Here is a 19,695-nt window from a genome sequence, read left to right as displayed (position 1 = left end):
TCAGCATCGCGGATGCTCCAGAGTGAATCCACCCGCAGCTCCAGGGCCGCAATGCGGTCTGTCAGGAGCTGCGGGCGGATGCAGCCTGATATCGAATGCAATGCTCAGGCGAGCACCCTACTTACTGTACCAGTGTGACGATCTTTATCATTTCACAAATCGGCCTCTGTGAGGCTGCCGGGTTAGCGATAGTTGCCGCTGGATTGTCAGGTTCCCCAATGGCCAGCAATGAGGAGATATAAGAGCTCGGTTAGTTGGGGTTGAGCTATGTACAAGCATGCCTTGCGTTTGTGTGTGTGTTGCGTCTATCACAACCTCCCGATGTCCCAAAGCGCTTTACAGCCAATGAAGCGCTTATTCTGGAACTCCCTCCCTAAACCTCTCCGCCTCTCTTTCCTCCTTCAATACGCTCCTTAAAACCTACCTCTACGACCCCAGCTTTTGGTCACCTGCCCTAATTTCTCCTTGTGTGGCACGGTGTCACATTTTTTTATCGTATAACGCTCCTGTGAAGCGCCTTGAGATGTTTCACTACGATAAAGGCGCTATATAAATACAAGATGTTGTAATCGCCTCAATCTACGCTCGAGGGAATACAATCGCAGTCTGTGCGTCCTGTCCTCGGGATTTAACCCTTGCAGCTCTGCTATCCGCCTGGTGAGTTTCCAGTCACGGTATGCGGGCCAAGACTCTCGATGGCGGCTGGACCCAGCAGCAACGGAGAATACCCGGGCTTTGGGGAGGGGCGGGGCTTTGGGGAGGGGCGGGGCTTTGGGGAGGGGCGGGGATTTAGCTCGGCGAAATTCCGGTCTTTCTCCCGAATCAACAGGCAACATGTGAACATAAGAATTAGGAGCAGGATTTGGCCCCTCGAGCCTGCTCCGCCATTTAATACGATCATGGCTGATCCGATCATGGACTCAGCTCCACTTCCCTGCCCGCCCCCTTATCGGTTAAGAAACTGTCTATCTCTGTCTTAAATTTATTCAGTGTCTCGGCTCCCACAGCTCTCTGAGGCAGCGAATTCCACAGATTTACAACCCTCTAAGAGAAGAAATTCCTCCTCGTCTCAGTTTTAAATGGGCGGCCCCTTATTCTAAGACCATGCCCCCTAGTTCTAGTCTCCCCCATCAGTGGGAACATCCTCTCTGCATCCACCTTGTCGAGCCCCCCTCATAATCTGATACGTTTCGATAAGATCACCTCTCATTCTTCTGAATTCCAATGAGTAGAGGCCCAACCTACTCAACCTTTCCTCATAAGTCAACCCCCTCATCCCCGGAATCAACTGAGTGAACCTTCTCTGAACTGCCTCCAAAGCAAGTTTATCCTTTCGTAAATATGGAAACCAAAATTGCGCGCAGTATTCCAGGTGCGACCTCACCAATACCCTGTATAGCTGTAGCAAGACTTCCCTGCTTTTATACTCCATCCCCTTTGCAATAAAGGCCAAGATACCATTGGCCTTCCTGATCACTTGCTGTACCTGCATACTAACCTTTTGTGTTTCATGCACAAGTACCCCCAGGTCCCACTGTACTGCGGCACTTTGCAATCTTTCTCCATTTAAATAATAACTTGCTCTTTGGTTTTTTTCTGCCAAAGTGCATGACCTCACACTTTCCGACATTATATTCCATCTGCCAAATTTTTGCCCACTCACTGAGCCTGTCTCTGTCCTTTTGCAGATTTTGTGTGTCCTCCTCACACATTGCTTTTCCTCCCATCTTTGTATCGTCAGCAAACTTGGCTACGTTACACTCGGTCCCTTCTTCCAAGTCGTTAATATAGATTGTAAATAGTTGGGGCCCCAGCACTGATCCCTGCGGTACCCCACTAGTTACTGATTGCCAACCAGAGAATGAACCATTTAACCCGACTCTCTGTTCTCTGTTCGTTAGCCAATCCTCTATCCATGCTAATATATTACCCCCAACCCCGTGAACTTTTATCTTGTGCAGTAACCTTTTATGTGGCACCTTGTCAAATGCCTTCTGGAAATCCAAATACACCACATCCACTGGTTCCCCTTTATCCACCCTGTTCGTTACATCCTCAAAGAGCTCCAGCAAATTTGTCAAACATGATTTCCCTTTCAGAAATCCATGCTGACTCTGCCTGACCGAATTTTGCTTTTCCAAATGTCCCACTACTGCTTCTTTAATAATGGACTCCAATATTCCGTGATTGCCTCACTTGGCCCAGTGTGCTCGATCTGATCTGTGCAGTGACTGCTCGTAAGCTGCTCTTTTATCCTCCCCTCCCATCCTGTGTGGAGCTCGCTGATATCAGGGTGGGGTGGGGTGCGAGGGAGGAGGGAGGAGGGAGGAGGGAGGAGGGAGGAGGGAGGAGGGAGGAGGGAGGAGGGAGGAGGGAGGAGGGAGGAGGGAGGGGAGAGTTACTGGGTTGTTATGATACCGCTGGGTGAGCGGCTCGGTTCCTGATCCGCTGACCCCTCCCACCCCGCACGCGTTTCCAATTTTGGGGCAGGACAGCCTCCGGCTCCGCCGCGATGCCTGGCTGTGGCCGAATAGCCTGCTGTTTTGGCTGGCCGCCTTCCCCGCCCTCGGGAGCCCGCCCCTGCGGAAGCGTGCCGGCTGCAGTGTCCAACGCACCCCGTGTCTCCCGACGCGGCCCGGGCAGGGAGCTTGGTGGGCTATTCGACTGTGGGAGGCGGCAAGGCTGAGCCCGAGCCCCTGCCCGCTAGGTGGCAGAGGTCACTTGGAGAGTGGGGAGTGGTGATGAACCTACCCCCTTCCCCACCCCACCACCCACTTGACCAATAAAGCCCAATTGTGACCCGTGACACTAGACAATGAGTGGTCAGAGAGCAGGGACCTTTGGAGCCTCCCTCGGTTCAGTGACGCATCCCCCTGTTGTAACTTTAACCTGTGCGTCCCTAGGGGGCATTTTAATAAGTTCCATCTCTTGCATTATTTGTGCTCGGTAAAAGACAGCACTGATGGGGTCTCGGGATCTGGCTGATCTCCTTCGGACCGCCCCATAAAAGGTACGTCTTCAGCCGCCTGTGGTTTTTGGGTGGGGAAGGGGTTCTGATCCTGGCCCCCTGCTCGCTGGTGACTGGCCTCTTCGTGTCCAGGTCGTCTCCTGGCCTTGCCACGTACCCACCCGATGCCGTGGCTGAGTTGCTGATTGTGGCTTTGGTCCCATTGGACCTCCTGAGGGAATTTGGGGCGAGGGGAGGGAAGAGGAGGGTGTGGGGAGGACGATGAGGTAATGAAGGGAGGGCGTGGGATGGGAGACGAGATGAGGGAGTGGGGTGGGAGAGGAGAGGAGGGTGATGGGGAGGACGATGAGCTAGTGAAGGGAGGGCGTGGGATGGGAGACGAGATGAGGGAGTGGGGTGGGAGAGGAGAGGAGGGTGATGGGAGGGAGTGGATCGGGGGGGGGGGCGTGGGGTGGGAGCCGAGACGAGGGGTTGGGAGGGAGTGGGGTGGGCGCGGAGGGAGTAGATTGGGAGACAAGGGGATGGGAGGACGCGGATGATGGGTGGGAGTGGAATGAGGAGGGGGCTGGCTGGGAGACGGAGATGGGAGGGTGTCAGGTCAGATACAGTCGCTTCTCAACTGGGTACAGTACCCTCGTGGTTATGATACCGGAGTAATGATCCGGAGACACGGATCCCACCCCGGCAGCTGGGAATTCCAATTCACTTAATCAAATAAATCTGGAATAAAGGAGCTAGTATCCGTGAATGGTGGCTCTGAAATCAGTGAATTGTCGTACAACCACATCTCGTTCACTCGTGTCCTTCAGGGAAGGAAATCTGCCGGTCTGGCCAATATGCGACTCCAGACCCCACAGCAATGTGATTGTGTTATGTCTTTAGATGCTCTGATAATAACTCCACGAGGCAATGTATTGCACTTGAACTGTAGTGACCTTAGTCCATTTAATACAACTCCAGAGTGAGGATCACACCTGGTGGCCTGCCTTTTATACTAGGCCAGGCACACCTGTACAGGCAACCTACAAGTCTCCCACTGCAGTGCCCTCTGGTGGCACATCATCTGTAATAGTACAAGCAGTAAACATGTCTGGATACATGACAGGTTGACCCTTAACTGCCCCCTGAAAAGGCCCAGCGAGACACTCGGGCTAATGAACGCTGGCGTTTATATCTAGAGGACTAGAATACAAGATGTTAAGCTGCAGCTGTACAAAACCCTAGTTAGACCACACCTGGAGCACTGTGAGCAGTTCTGAGCACCACACCATCACCATCTCGGGGAATGGGCTATAAATGCTGGCAGTGCCAGTGACACCCAGGAATATTTTATTTGGTTAAGTGGCCCTAGAAATAGTGGATGCATTGGTGATCATTTTCCAACAGTCTATTGACTCTGGATCAGTTCCTATGGACTGGAGGGTAGCTAATGTAGCACCACTTTTTTAAAAAGGAGGGAGAGAGAAAACAGGGAATTACAGACCGGTCAGCCTGACATCGGTAGTGGGTAAAATGATGGAATCAATTATTAAGGATGTCATCGCAGTGCATTTGGAAAGAGGTAATATGATAGGTCCAAGTCAGCATGGATTTGTGAAAGGGAAATCATGCTTGACAAATCTTCTGGAATTTTTTGAGGATGTTTCCAGTAGAGTGGACAAGGGAGAACCAGTTGATGTGGTATATTTGGACTTTCAGAAGGCTTTCGACAAGGTCCCACACAAGAGATTAATGTGCAAAGTTAAAGCACATGGGATTGGGGGTAGTGTGCTGACATGGATTGAGAACTGGTTGTCAGACAGGAAGCAAAGAGTAGGAGTAAATGGGGACTTTTCAGAATGGCAGGCAGTGACTAGTGGGGTACCGCAAGGTTCTGTGCTGGGGCCCCAGCTGTTTACATTGTACATTAATGATTTAGACGAGGGGATTAAATGTAGTATCTCCAAATTTGCGGATGACACTAAGTTGGGTGGCAGTGTGAGCTGCAGGGAGGATTCTATGAGGCTGCAGAGCGACTTGGATAGGTTAGGTGAGTGGGCAAATGCATGGCAGATGAAGTATAATGTGGATAAATGTGAGGTTATCCACTTTGGTGGTAAAAACAGAGAGACAGACTATTATCTGAATGGTGACAGATTAGGAAAAGGGAAGGTGCAACGAGACCTGGGTGTCATGGTACATCAGTCATTGAAGGTTGGCATGCAGGTACAGCAGGCGGTTAAGAAAACAAATGGCATGTTGGTCTTCATAGCGAGGGGATTTGAGTACAAGGGCAGGGAGGTGTTGCTACAATTGTACAGGGCCTTGGTGAGGCCACACCTGGAGTATTGTGTACAGTTTTGGTCTCCTAACCTGAGGAAGGACATTCTTGCTATTGAGGGAGTGCAGCGAAGGTTCACCAGACTGATTCCCGGGATGGTGGGACTGACCTATCAAGAAAGACTGGATCAACTGGGCTTGTATTCACTGGAGTTCAGAAGAATGAGAGGGGACCTCATAGAAACGTTTAAAATTCTGACGGGGTTAGACAGGTTAGATGCAGGAAGAATGTTCCCAATGTTGGGGAAGTCCAGAACCAGGGGACACAGTCTAAGGATAAGGGGTAAGCCATTTAGGACCGAGATGAGGAGGAATTTCTTCACCCAGAGAGTGGTGAACCTGTGGAATTCTCTACCACAGAAAGTTGTTGAGGCCAATTCACTAAATATATTCAAAAAGGAGTTAGATGAAGTCCTTACTACTCGGGGGATCAAGGGGTATGGCGAGAAAGCAGGAATGGGGTACTGAAGTTGCATGTTCAGCCATGAACTCATTGAATGGCGGTGCAGGCTCGAAGGGCCGAATGGCCTACTCCTGCACCTATTTTCTATGTTTCTATGTTTCTAAGAGATTGGTGTGCAAAATCAAAGCACATGGTATTGGGGGTAATGTACTGACGTGGAGAGAGAACTGGTTGGCAGACAGGAAGCAGAGAGTCGGGATAAATGGGTCCTTTTCAGAATGACGGGCAGTGACTAGTGGGGTGCCGCAGGGCTCAGTGCTGGGACCCCAGCTATTTACATTAATGATTTAGATGAAGGAATTAAATGTAATATCTCCAAGTTTGCAGATGACACTAAGCTGGGTGGCGGTGTGAGCTGTGAGGAGGACGCTGAGAGGCTGCAGGGTGACTTGGACAGGTTAGGTGAGGAGGCAAATGCATGGCAGATGCAGTATAATGTGGATAAATGTGAGGTTACCCACTTTGGTGGCAAAAACAGGAAGGCAGAATATTATCTGAATGGTGACAGATTAGGAAAAAGAGGAGGTGAAACGAGACCTGGGTGTCATGGTACATCAGTCATTGAAGTTTGGCATGCAGGTATAGCAGGCGGTGAAGAAGGCAAATAGCATATTGGCCTTCATAGCTAGAGGATTTGAGTATAGGAGCAGGGAGGTCTTACTGCAGTTGTACAGGGCCTTGGTGAGGCCACACCTGGAATATTGTGTACATTTTTGGTCTCCTAATCTGAGGAAGGACTATTACTATTGAGGGAGTGCAGCGAAGGTTCACCAGACTGATTCCGGGGATGGCAGGAATGCCATATGAGGAGAGACTGGATCAACTGGGTCTTTATCCACTGGCGTTTAGAAGAATGAGAGGAGATCTCATAGAAACACAAAATTCTGACGTGACTGGACGGGTTCGAAGCAGGAAGAATGTTCCCGTTGCTGGGGAGTTCCAGAACCAGGGGACACAGCCTAAGGATAAGGGGTAAGCCATTTAGGACCGAGATGAGGAGAAACTTCTTCACCCAGAGAATTGTGAACCTGTGGAATTCTCTACCGCAGAGAGTTGTTGAGGCCAGTTCGTTGGATATAGTCAAGAGGGAGTTAGATGCGGCCCTTACGGCTAAAGGGATCAAGGGGTATGGGGGGAAAGCAGGAATGGGGTACTGAGGGGAATGATCAGCCATGATCTTATTGAATGGTGGTGCAGGCTCGAAGGGCCGAATGGCCTGCTCCTGCACCTATTTTCGATGTTTCTATGTTCCTGCGTTGATCGTACTGTCGTATCCTCCTGTTCCAGGAGTCCTATCCCTCGGTGCCGCCCATATGGTTCGTGGAGTCCGACGATCCAAATTTGGCTGCAGTGTTGGAGCGTCTCACCGACATAAAGAAAGGCAGCACACTGGTGAGTGTCGGGTGGTGGGGGGCGGGGGGAGGGGTCGGGCGGGGCGGGGGGAGGGGTCGGGCGGGCGGGCAAGGGGTTATTAACACACGGCGGGAATTTTCCCCAATCGTGGCTTCCCGGTCAGGAACAGTAGTCGCGACACTGGTTAGCTAGGCTGTTTTTGTTTTTTTTTTAAATAAAAAAGCAAACCAGGAACTAGGGTTTATTTCTCGAGGGATAGAATTGAAAAGTAGGGAAGTTATGCTAAACATGTATCGAACCTTGGTTAGACCGCACTGCGCACAGTTCTGGTCGCCGTAATTATTTAGAAAAGGGATATAGAGGCACTGGAGAGAAGGGCGGGGTGAGGCCAAAGTTCAGAACGAGTGAAATGTCTTCTTTTGTAACCCAGTGGATTCAGAATCGACTTGTGCCTTTTTTGAGTAACATTTAAGTTCCTTATGCTCATCGATTTGTTTCGAAAAAGATGAATTTAGTCAAATTCGAGCCAGGCCGTTCAGGGGTGATGTCGAGAAGCACGTCTTCACACACAGGGCAGCGGGAGTCTGGAACTCTCTTCCCTCAAAAGGATGCATCAATTGAAATTTTTGAAGACTGAGCGAGATTTGTTATTGGGTACGGGCATGTAGGGATACGGGGCCAAGTGCTGACGTATGGAGTTCAGCTCGAGATCTCGTTCCGAGACAAAGCAATTTACAGCGCAGAAGGAGGCCATTCCGGCCCGTCGTGTCCGCGCCGGCCAACAAAGAGCCGCACGGCCCTCGGTCAGCACCCCTGAAGGTTACATATAAACCTACGAACAATGACCAATGGCGGAAAGGCAAAGAGCACCCACCAACCCAACCAGTCCGCCCCACACAACTGCGACACCCCTTACACTGAAACATTCTACACTCCACCCCGACCGGAGCCACGTGATCTCCCGGGAGAGGCAAAAACCAGATTTAAAAACCCAGGCCAATTTAGGGAGAAAAAAAATCTGGGAAAATTCCCCTCCAACCCACCCAGGAGATCACCCTGGCCGTATTCGATTCCCTGCCGTACTTATCATTATATCTGTGCCGGCCAACAAAAGGGTCATCCAGTCTACTCCCAATGACCAGCTCTAGGTCCGTAACCCTGCAGGTTACGGCACTTCAAGTGCCCATCCAAGCATCTCTTAAAAGTGGTGAGGCTTTCTGCATCCACCACTCTTCCAGGCAGTGAGAGTGACGGAACAGGCTCGAGGGGCTGAGAGGCCTCGTTCTCCTCCCACAATCCATCTGGTTCATCTTCTGCCATCCCGGTGGTTGCCGTGACACTCACAGCCATTTCTCCGTAAACCTCTCGTTTCCTTGTGTCAGAAACCGGAGCAGGAGTCGGCCATTCGGCCCCTCGAGCCCTGCTCCGCCATTCAATGAGATCACGGCTGATCTTCCACCTCAACTCCACTTTCCCCATATCCCTCGATTCCAACAATGTATCGATCCCTCTCTGCCTTGAATACCCTCAACAACTGAGCCTCCACAGGCCTCTGGGGCAGAGAATTCCAAAGATTCACCACCCTCTGAGTGAAGAAATTCCTCCTCATCTCAGTCCTCAATGGCCGAGCCCTTATCCTGAGACTGTGACCCCCTGGTTCTAGACTCCCCAGCCCGGGGGAAACATCCTCCCTGCATCTACCCTGTCAAGCCCGCTTAAGAATTTGATACGTTTCAATGAGATCACCTCCCATTCTTCTAACCTCCAGAGAACATGGGCCCATCCTTTAGATGGTTCTTTTGAGATCTGGCTTGTGGCCAGCTGGACTGGTGGGGAGCAGAGTTCATTCTGCCCCGTGCTCCTCGATTGAAAGATTTGGGGCTGTTCTTCAAATCAATCCAGTGGCCACAACGTGACATTCAAGGAAAAGGGGTCCGTCGACAGAGTGAGGAGGGGCATGGGAGGCCATGGGAGCATGGCGCCTGGCTGGAGAGGGTCGATGGGCTGAATGGGTGTCTCTGCCCTTCTGTCCCTCCCCCTCTCTCTCTCTGTCCCTCTCTGTCCCTCTCTCTCTCTCTCTCTCTCTCTCTCTCTGTCCCTCTCTCTCTCTCTCTCTCTCTCTCTCTGTCCCTCTCTCTGTCCCTCTCTCTCTCTCTCTCCTCTGTCCCTCTCTCTCTCTCTCTGTCCCTCTCTCTCTCTCTCTCTCTGTCCCTCTCTCTCTCTGTCCCTCTCTCTCTCTCTCTCTCTCTCCCTGTCCCTCTCTCTCTCTCTCTCTCTCTCTCTGTCCCTCTCTCTGTCCCTCTCTCTGTCCCTCTCTCTCTGTCCCTCTCTCTGTCCCTCTCTCTCTCTCTCTCTCTCTGTCCCTCTCTCTCTCTCTCTCTGTCCCTCCTCTCTCTCTCTCTGTCCCTCTCTCTCTCTCTCTGTCCCTCTCTCTCTCTCTCTGTCCCTCTCTCTCTCTCTCTGTCCCTCTCTCTCTCTCTCTGTCCCTCTCTCTCTCTCTCTGTCCCTCTCTCTCTCTCTCTGTCCCTCTCTCTCTCTCTCTGTCCCTCTCTCTCTCTCTCTGTCCCTCTCTCTCTCTCTCTCTCTCTCTCTCTGTCCCTCTGTCCCTCTCTCTCTCTCTCTGTCCCTCTGTCCCTCTGTCCCTCTCTCTCTCTCTCTCTGTCCCTCTGTCCCTCTCTCTCTCTCTCTCTCTGTCCCTCTCTCTCTCTCTCTCTCTCTCTCTCTCTCTGTCCCTCTCTCTCTCTCTCTCTCTCTCTCTGTCCCTCTCTCTCTCTCTCTCTCTCTCTCTCTGTCCCTCTCTCTCTCTCTCTCTCTCTCTCTCTGTCCCTCACTCTCTCTCTCTCTCTCCCTGTCCCTCTCTCTCTCTCTCTCCCTGTCCCTCTCTCTCTCTCTCTCTCTGTCCCTCTCTCTGTCCCTCTCTCTGTCCCTCTCTCTCTGTCCCTCTCTCTGTCCCTCTCTCTCTCTCTCTGTCCCTCTCTCTCTCTCTCTGTCCCTCTCTCTCTCTCTCTCTCTCTCTCTCTGTATCTCTCTCTGTCTGTCCCTCTCTGTCTGTCCCTCTCTGTCTGTCCCTCTCTGTCTGTCCCTCTCTGTCTGTCCCTCTCTGTCTGTCCCTCTCTCTGTCCCTCTCTCTGTCCCTCTCTCTGTCCCTCTCTCTGTCCCTCTCTCTGTCCCTCTCTCTCTCTCTCTCTCTCTCTCTCTCTCTCCCTCTCTGTCCCTCTCTATCTCTCTCTGTCCCTCTCTATCTCTCTCTGTCCCTCTCTATCGCTCTCTGTCCCTCTCTGTCCCTCTCTGTCCCTCTCTGTCCCTCTCTGTCCCTCTCTCTCTCTCTCTGTCCCTCTCTATCTCTCTCTGTCTCTCTCTATCTCTCTCTGTCCCTCTCTATCTCTCTCTGTCCCTCTCTATCTCTCTCTGTCCCTCTCTATCTCTCTCTGTCCCTCTCTATCGCTCTCTGTCCCTCTCTGTCGCTCTCTGTCCCTCTCTGTCGCTCTCTGTCCCTCTCTGTCGCTCTCTGTCCCTCTCTGTCGCTCTCTGTCCCTCTCTGTCGCTCTCTGTCCCTCTCTGTCGCTCTCTGTCCCTCTCTGTCGCTCTCTGTCCCTCTCTGTCGCTCTCTGTCCCTCTCTGTCGCTCTCTGTCCCTCTCTGTCCCTCTCTGTCGCTCTCTGTCCCTCTCTGTCGCTCTCTGTCCCTCTCTGTCCCTCTCTGTCTCTCTCTGTCCCTCTCTGTCCCTCTCTGTCCCTCTCTGTCCCTCTCTGTCCCTCTCTGTCCCTCTCTGTCCCTCTCTGTCCCTCTCTGTCCCTCTCTGTCCCTCTCTGTCCCTCTCTGTCCCTCTCTGTCCCTCTCTGTCCCTCTCTGTCCCTCTCTGTCCCTCTCTGTCCCTCTCTGTCCCTCTCTGTCCCTCTCTATCTCTCTCTGTCCCTCTCTCTCTCTCTCTGTCCCTCTCTCTCTCTCTCTGTCCCTCTCTATCTCTCTCTGTCCCTCTCTCTCTCTCTCTGTCCCTCTCTCTCTCTGTCCCTCTCTCTCTCTCTCTCTGTCCCTCTCTCTCTCTCTGTCCCTCTCTCTCTCTCTCTGTCCCTCTCTCTCTCTCTCTGTCCCTCTCTCTCTCTCTCTCTCTCTCTCTCTCTCTCTCTCTCTGTCCCTCTCTCTTCCTCTCTATCTCTCTCTGTCTGTCCCTCTCTGTCTGTCCCTCTGTCTGTCCCTCTCTCTGTCCCTCTCTCTGTCCCTCTCTGTCCCTCTCTGTCCCTCTCTCTCTCTCTCTCTCTCTCTCTCCCCTCTCTCTCCCTCTCTATCGCTCTCTGTCCCTCTCTATCTCTCTCTGTCCCTCTCTATCTCTCTCTGTCCCTCTCTATCTCTCTCTGTCCCTCTCTCTCTCTCTCTGTCCCTCTCTCTCTCTCTCTCTCTGTCCCTCTCTCTCTCTGTCCCTCTCTCTCTCTGTCCCTCTCTCTCTCTCCCTCTCTCTCTCTCTCTCTCTGTCCCTCTCTCTCTCTCTCTGTCCCTCTCTCTCTCTCTGTCCCTCTCTCTCTCTCTCTGTCCCTCTCTCTCTCTCTCTGTCCCTCTCTATCTCTCTCTGTCCCTCTCTCTCTCTCTCTCTCTCTCTGTCCCTCTCTCTCTCTCTGTCTCTCTCTCTCTCTCTCTCTCTCTGTCCCCCTCTCTCTCTCTCTCTCTGTCCCTCTCTATCTCTCTCTGTCCCTCTCTATCTCTCTCTGTCCCTCTCTATCGCTCTCTGTCCCTCTCTGTCGCTCTCTGTCCCTCTCTGTCGCTCTCTGTCGCTCTCTGTCCCTCTCTGTCCCTCTCTGTCGCTCTCTGTCCTCTCTGTCGCTCTCTGTCGCTCTCTGTCGCTCTCTGTCGCTCTCTGTCGCTCTCTGTCCCTCTCTGTCCCTCTCTGTCGCTCTCTGTCCCTCTCTGTCTCTCTCTGTCCCTCTCTGTCCCTCTCTGTCCCTCTCTGTCCCTCTCTGTCCCTCTCTGTCCCTCTCTGTCCCTCTCTGTCCCTCTCTGTCCCTCTCTGTCCCTCTCTGTCCCTCTCTGTCCCTCTCTGTCTCTCTCTCTCTCTCTCTCTCTCTGTCCCCCTCTCTCTCTCTGTCTCTGTCCCCCTCTCTCTCTCTGTCTCTGTCCCTCTCTCTCTCTCTCTCTCTGTCCCTCTCTATCTCTCTCTGTCCCTCTCTCTCTCTCTGTCCCTCTCTCTCTCTCTGTCCCTCTCTCTCTCTCTGTCCCTCTCTCTCTCTCTGTCCCTCTCTCTCTCTCTGTCCCTCTCTCTCTCTCTGTCCCTCTCTCTCTCTCTGTCCCTCTCTCTCTCTCTGTCCCTCTCTCTCTCTCTGTCCCTCTCTCTCTCTCTCTGTCCCTCTCTCTCTCTCTCTGTCCCTCTCTCTCTCTCTCTGTCCCTCTCTGTCCCTCTCTGTCCCTCTCTGTCCCTCTCTGTCCCTCTCTGTCCCTCTCTGTCCCTCTCTGTCCCTCTCTGTCCCTCTCTGTCCCTCTCTGTCCCTCTCTGTCCCTCTCTGTCCCTCTCTGTCCCTCTCTGTCCCTCTCTGTCCCTCTCTGTCCCTCTCTGTCTCTCTCTGTCTCTCTCTCTCTGTCCCCCTCTCTCTCTCTCTGTCCCCCTCTCTCTCTCTCTCTCTGTCCCCCTCTCTCTCTCTCTCTGTCTCTCTCTCTCTCTCTCTCAAGAACATAATAACATAAGAATTAGGAACAGGAGTAGGCCATCTAGCCCCTCGAGCCTGCTCCGTCATTCAACAAGATCATGGCTGATCTGGCCGTGGACTCAGCTCCACTTACCCGCCCGCTCCCCGTAACCCTTAATTCCCTTATTGGTTAAAAATCTATCTATCTGTGACTTGAATACATTCAATGAGCTAGCCTCAACTGCTTCCTTGGGCAGAGAATTCCACAGATTCACAACCCTCTGGGAGAAGAAATTCCTTCTCAACTCGGTTTTAAATTGGCTCCCCCGTATTTTGAGGCTGTGCCCCCTAGTTCTAGTCCCCCCGACCAGTGGAAACAACCTCTCTGCCTCGATCTTGTCTATCCCTTTCATTATTTTAAATGTTTCTATAAGATCACCCCTCATCCTTTTGAACTCCAAGGAGTAAAGACCCAGTCTACTCAATCTATCATCATAAGGTAACCCCCTCATCTCCGGAATCACCCTAGTGAATCGTCTCTGTACCCCCTCCAAAGCTAGTATATCCTTCCTTAAGTAAGGTGACCAAAACTGCACGCAGTACTCCAGGTGCGGCCTCACCAATACCCTGTACAGTTGCAGCAGGACCTCCTGCTTTTGTACTCCATCCCTCTCGCAATGAAGGTCAACATTCCATTCACCTTCCCGATTACCTGCTGCACCTGCAAACTAACTTTTTGGGATTCATGCACAAGGACCCCCAGGTCCCTCTGCACCGCAGCATGTTGTAATTTTTTCCCATTCAAATAATATTCCCTTTCACTGTTTTTTTTTCCCCAAGGTGGATGACCTCACGCTTTCCGACATTGTATTCCATTTGCCAAACCTTAGCCCATTCGCTTAACCTATCCAAATCTCCTTGCAGCCTCTCTGAGTCCTCTATACAACCCGCTTTCCCACTAATCTTTGTGTCATCTGCAAATTTTGTTACACTACACTCTGTCCCCTCTTCCAGGTCATCTATGTATATTGTAAACAGTTGTGGTCCCAGCACCAATCCCTGTGGCACACCACTAACCACCGATTTCCAACCCGAAAAGGACCCATTTATCCCGACTCTCTGCTTTCTGTGAGCCAGCCAATTCTCGATCCATGCTAATACATTTCCTCTGGCTCCGCGTACCTTTATCTTCTGCAGTAACCTTTTGTGTGGCACCTTATCGAATGCCTTTTGGAAATCTAAATACACCACATCCATCGGTACACCTCCATCCACCATGCTCGTTATATCCTCAAAGAATTCCAGTAAATTAGTTAAACATGATTTCCCTTTCATGAATCCATGTTGCATCTGCTTGATTGCACTATTCCTATCCAGATGTCCCGCTATTTCTTCCTTAATGATAGTTTCAAGCATTTTCCCCACTACAGATGTTAAACTAACTGGCCTATAGTTACCTGCCTTTTGTCTGCCCCCTTTTTTAAACAGAGGTGTTACATTAGCTGTTTTGCAATCCGCTGGTACCTCCCCAGAGTCCAGAGAATTTTGGTAGATTATAACAAATGCATCTGCTATAACTTCCGCCATCTCTTTTAATACCCTGGGATGCATTTCATCAGGACCAGGGGACTTGTCTACCTTCAATCCCATTAGCCTGTCCAGCACTACCTCCCTAGTGATTGTGATCATCTCAAGGTCCTCCCTTCCCACATTCCTGTGACCAGCAATTTTTGGCATGGTTTTTGTGTCTTCCATTGTGAAGACGGAAGCAAAATAATTGTTTAAGGTCTCAGCCATTTCCACATTTCCCATTATTAAATCCCCCTTCTCATCTTCTAAGGGACCAACATTTACTTTAGTCACTCTTTTCCGTTTTATATATCTGTAAAAGCTTTTACTATCTGTTTTTATGTTTTGCGCAAGTTTACCTTCGTAATCTATCTTCCCTTTCTTTATTGCTTTTTTAGTCATTCTTTGCTGTTGCTTAAAATCTTCCCAATCCTCTAGTTTCCCACTAACCTTGGCCACCTTGTACGCATTGGTCTTTGATTTGATACTTTCCTTTATTTCCTTGGTTATCCACGGCTGGTTATCTCTTCTCTTGCCGCCCTTCTTTTTCACTGGAATATATTTTTGTTGAGCACTATGAAAGAGCTCCTTAAAAGTCCTCCACTGTTCCTCAATTGTGCCACCGTTTAGTCTGTGTTTCCAGTCTACTTTAGCCAACTCTTCCCTCATCCCACTGTAGTCCCCTTTGTTTAAGCATAGTACGCTCATTTGAGACACTACTTTCTCATCCTCAATCTGTATTACAAATTCTCTCTCTCTGTCCTCTCTCTCTCTCCCTCTCTGTCCTCTCTCTCTCTCTCCCTCTCTGTCCTCTCTCTCTCTCTCTCTCCCTCTCTGTCCTCTCTCTCTCTCTCTCTCTCTCTGTCCTCTCTCTTCTCTCTCTCTCTGTCCTCTCTCTTCTCTCTCTCTGTCCTCTCTCTTCTCTCTCTCTGTCCTCTCTCTTCTCTCTCTCTGTCCTCTCTCTTCTCTCTCTCTGTCCTCTCTCTTCTCTCTCTCTGTCCTCTCTCTCTCTCTCTCTCTGTCCTCTCTCTCTCTCTCTCTCTCTCTCTGTCCTCTCTCTCTCTCTCTCTCTCTCTCTGTCCTCTCTCTCTCTCTCTCTCTCTCTCTCTGTCCTCTCTCTCTCTCTCTCTCTGTCCTCTCTCTCTCTCTCTCTCTCTCTCTCTCTCTGTCCTCTCTCTCTCTCTCTCTCTGTCCTCTCTCTCTGTTCTCTCTCTCTGTCCTCTCTCTCTCACTCTTTCCTCTTTCTCCCTGCAGCTTCTTCAACACTTAAAGCGAATAATCTCCGACCTGTGCAAACTGTACAACCTCCCGCAACACCCAGACGTTGAGATGTTGGACCAGCCGTTACCGACAGAACAGGTAGGGGGGAGCGTGGGAGAGGAGGAGGAGGAGGAGGAGGAGGAGGAGGAGGGGGAGGGCTGTGAGAAAAGCTTGTTCAAGGAAGGAATAACTTGCATCTCTCCAGCGCCTTTCACAACCGTTGGACGTCCCAAAGTGCTTTCCAGCCAATGCAGCACTTTCTGACACGTAGTCACTGTTGTAATGTGCGAACCACCAATTTGTGCACAGCAAGCTCCCACGAACAGCAACGTGATCGTCGTTCAAAAGATGGCCCCTCCGACAGTGCGGCGCTCCCTCAGTACCGCCCCTCCGACAGCGCGGCGCTCCCTCAGTACTGCCCCATCGACAGCGCGGCGCTCCCTCAGTACTGCCCCTCCGACAGTGCGGCGCTCCCTCAGTACTGCCCCTCCGACAGTGCGGCCCTCCCTCAGTACCGCCCCTCCGACAGTGCGGCCCTCCCTCAGTACTGCCCCTCCGACAGTGCGGTGCTCCCTCAGTACTGCCCCTCCGACAGCGCGGCACTCCCTCAGTACTGCCCCTCCGACAGCGCGGCACTCCCTCGGCACCGCCCCTCCGACAGTGCGGCCCTCCCTCAGTACTGCCCCTCCGACAGTGCGGCGCTCCCTCAGTACTGCCCCTCCGACAGCGCGGCACTCCCTCAGCACTGCCCCTCCGACAGAGCGGCGCTCCCTCAGTACTGCCCCTCCGACAGCGCGGCACTCCCTCAGTACCTCCCCTCCGACAGCGCGGCACTCCCTCAGTACTGCCCCTCCGACAGCGCGGCGCTCCCTCAGCACTGCCCCTCCGACAGCGCGGCACTCCCTCAGTACTGCCCCTCCGACAGTGCGGCACTCCCTCAGTACCGCCCCTCCGACAACGCCAGCCTGGTTTTAAATGCTCAAGTCCCTGGAGTGGGACTTGAACCCACAACCTTCTGACTATGAGGTGAGAGTGCTGCCCACTGAGCCCCGGCTGACACCAGGTATGCTGTAGTGAGGCCTGTGTCCGTGGGGAGGTATTGCTTTAGGAGGCAAATGCTGTGAGGCCTAAAGCCAGGAGCTTGCCCGCATGCCTTCTTGGGCAGCAGATAGTCTATGACTTCCCCGTTTACTTTAGAAACCCTGTCCCTCCCATCCGCATGACTCTCGCCCCATTTGCTGCCTGTCCGTCCAATTGGGAGTGACTTTGGGAGGGGGCAGTCGGAGGGAGGGGGTACAGATTTGTACCTGGCACCTCTCCGATTGGGCTTGTCCAAGTTTGGCCATTTGCCACACTGCCGGTGCCCACCCCGTTGCCTGGCAGGGTGCCGTGCGTTGCCTCCGGTTGGTGCTCGGTGTCACCACAGCCCTTTCTGTGAGCATGCTGACAATTTCTCTCTCTCTCTCTCTCTCTCTCTCTCTCTTTCAGAGCACAAGGGATGACGTGACGTCCGAGGAGGAGGACGAGGAAATGGCAGAGGTGAGGGCCTTCTCTTCACCCCCCCGTGAGCAGGAGGCTGTTCAGTTCAGGGTCTCCCTCCTCCCCTTAAAAGGAAAAAAGACTTGCATTTCTATAGCGCCTTTGAGGACCACCGGACGTCCCAAAGTGCTTCACAGCCAATGAAGTACTTTTTGGAGTGTGCTCACTGTGGTAATGTGGGAAATGCAGCAGCCAGTTTGCGCACAGCAAGCTCCCACACACAGCAATGTGATAATGACCCAGATCATCTGTTTTAGTGATGTTGGTTGAGGGATAAATATTTGCCCCAGGACACCGGGGAGAACTCCCCCTGCTCTTCTTCCAATAGTGGCCCCGGGATCTTTTACATCCACCCGAGAGGGCAGACGGGGCCTCGGTTTAATGTCTCATCCGCAAGACGGCACCTCCGACAGTGCGATGCTCCCTCAGTACCGCCCCTCCGACGGTGCGGAGCTCCCTCGGTACCGCCCCTCCGACAGTGCGGCGCTCCCTCATTACCGCCCTCCGACAGTGCGGCGCTCCCTCATTACCGCCCCTCCGACAGTGCGGCACTCCCTCAGTACCGCCCCTCCGACAGTGCGGCGCTCCCTCGGTACCGCCCCTCCGACAGTGAGGTGCTCCCTCAGTACCGCCCCTCCGACAGTGCGGCACTCCCTCAGTACCGCCCCTCCGACAGTGCGGCGCTCCCTCGGTACCGCCCCTCCGACAGTGAGGTGCTCCCTCAGTACTGCCCCTCCGACAGTGCGGCACTCCCTCGGTACTGCCCCTCCGACAGCGCAGAGACTAAAACTGTACGCAGTACTCCAGGTGTGGCCTCACCAACACCCTGTACAGTTGTAGCAGGGCTCTCCTGCTTTAATACTCTATCCCCCCCCCCCTTGCAATAAAGGTGAGGGGGCTGTGCCTCGCTGGGTGTTGTGACGGCCTGCCCATGTCTCCCGCCCGCTCACTGCTCTCGCTCTGTTTCCCCCCTCCCCCCCCCCCCCCTCCCCTCAGGACAACGAGGACCTGGACCATTACGAAATGAAGGAAGAGGAGCCGGCCGAGGGCAAGAAATCCGAGGACGAAGGGATCGGGAAGGAGAACCTGGCGATATTGGAGAAGATAAAAAAGAACCAGAGGCAAGATTACCTCAACGTACGTGTCTGTAGGGGACCTCGGCCGCCTGAGTTACTGTGACCTCTGTGCTTTGCGTGATGCTCGGACTCCGCTCGCGATGTGTGTGCGCGCGCGCGCGCGCGGTGTTTAAAGCGCCGGGTGACACCGAGCCCCAAGGAACAGCAAGATCCCAGGTTCCGTTCCTGGCCTGTGTCGCGTTGGCTGATTGCGGTCTGCGTGGGTGTGGAGAGGGAAGTGAAGGGTATAACGGTTGACTGGTGGTGATGTGACGGGAAGGCTGTTTCCAGTGGGGGGGGGTGTTCCCGCAGGGCTCCGTACTGGGTCCCTTGCTTTTTGTGGTACACATCAGCGATTTAGACTTAGCATGGCGGCCTCTACCTGTGGGGGGGTCGGGGCCATAAAAGGGGCAGCGAGTGACCCCCCGCCGGATGGTATACCACGGCCAGGTTCAGCGCGAGCTGGTGCAGGAGGGGCGACAGCAGCGAAGTGTGACGTCGTCAAGGTCCAGGTCGGTGATTGGAGCGCGGGGCAGGTACAGCAGGAGCGGCGAGGGCGAAGGAGCGCCGAGAGATTGCAGAGGGACGTGATCGGGGCCCAGGGGAGACGAGGGCCCGGGGTCCCAGGCCCAGCCCCACACTGAGCGCACTGGGTCCGTGCAGCAGAGCAGGTCTCCAGTCGTCCTGGTTAACCCTTGCCCCTGGACCCAGGCCTCGCTCTGTCAAGCCCCGTGTGGTGGCTGGGTGTGCAACAGGTCACCCCACGTTAAAACAATCCACCCACAGGCACCTTCCACCCTTCAGGATCTGGAATATTAGATCCTTCACTGAAACACCTGTAAACTCATCCCTTTTTTCGCCGTGGAAGCAAGTAATCCTCGAGGCACTGCCTATGACGATGATGAGACTTGAATGTAGGGGGTATGATTCAGAAGTTTTCAGATGACACTAACATCGGCCGTGTGGTTGATGATGAAGAAGAAAGCTGCGGACTGCAGGAAGATAGCAATGTACTGGTCAGAACAGTGGCAAATGGAATTCAATCTGTCTGGAGAAGTGTGAGGTGATGCATTTGGGGAGGGCTAACAAGGCGAGGGAATACACATTAAATGGTAGGGCACTGAGAAGTGTAGAGGAACAGAGGGGCCTGGGAGTGCAGGGCCACAGATCCCTGAAACATAGAAACAAGTTGCAGGAGCAGGCCATTCGGCCATTCGAGCCTGCACCGCCATTCAATAAGATCATTCACCTCAGTACCCCTTTCCTGCTTTCTCTCCATACCCCTTGATCCCTTTAGCTGTAAGGGCCACATCTAACTCCCTCCTGAATATATCTAATGAACTGGCCCCAACAACTTTCTGCGGTAGAGAATTCCACAGGTTCACAACTCTCTGAGTGAAGAAGTTTCTCCTCATCTCGGTCCTAAATGGCTTACCCCTTATCCTTAGACTGTGATCCCTGGTTCTGGACTTCCCCAACATCGGGAACATTCTTCCCG

At 52.9% G+C, this 19,695-nt stretch overlaps 1 protein-coding gene across 2 annotated transcripts in view; it reads left to right on the top strand.

Moving 5' to 3' along the window:
* LOC139240154 (ubiquitin-conjugating enzyme E2 Q1) overlaps nt 1-19,695 on the top strand; it is a 53,577-nt gene that overhangs the window by 15,415 nt on the left and 18,467 nt on the right. For both annotated transcript variants that reach the window (XM_070868540.1, XM_070868541.1), the window contains exons 2-5: nt 7,038-7,142; nt 15,538-15,642; nt 17,032-17,082; nt 18,079-18,219. In XM_070868540.1, the coding sequence (XP_070724641.1) occupies nt 7,038-7,142; nt 15,538-15,642; nt 17,032-17,082; nt 18,079-18,219 (402 nt within the window). The remainder of the gene's footprint in view (nt 1-7,037; nt 7,143-15,537; nt 15,643-17,031; nt 17,083-18,078; nt 18,220-19,695) is intronic.

This window comes from Pristiophorus japonicus, chromosome 30, assembly GCF_044704955.1.
Source record: "Pristiophorus japonicus isolate sPriJap1 chromosome 30, sPriJap1.hap1, whole genome shotgun sequence".
In the NCBI taxonomy this organism is placed as follows: domain Eukaryota; kingdom Metazoa; phylum Chordata; class Chondrichthyes; family Pristiophoridae; genus Pristiophorus; species Pristiophorus japonicus.
Note: the sequence above shows the minus strand (reverse complement) of the source record. Positions and strands in the feature narration are given on the sequence as shown.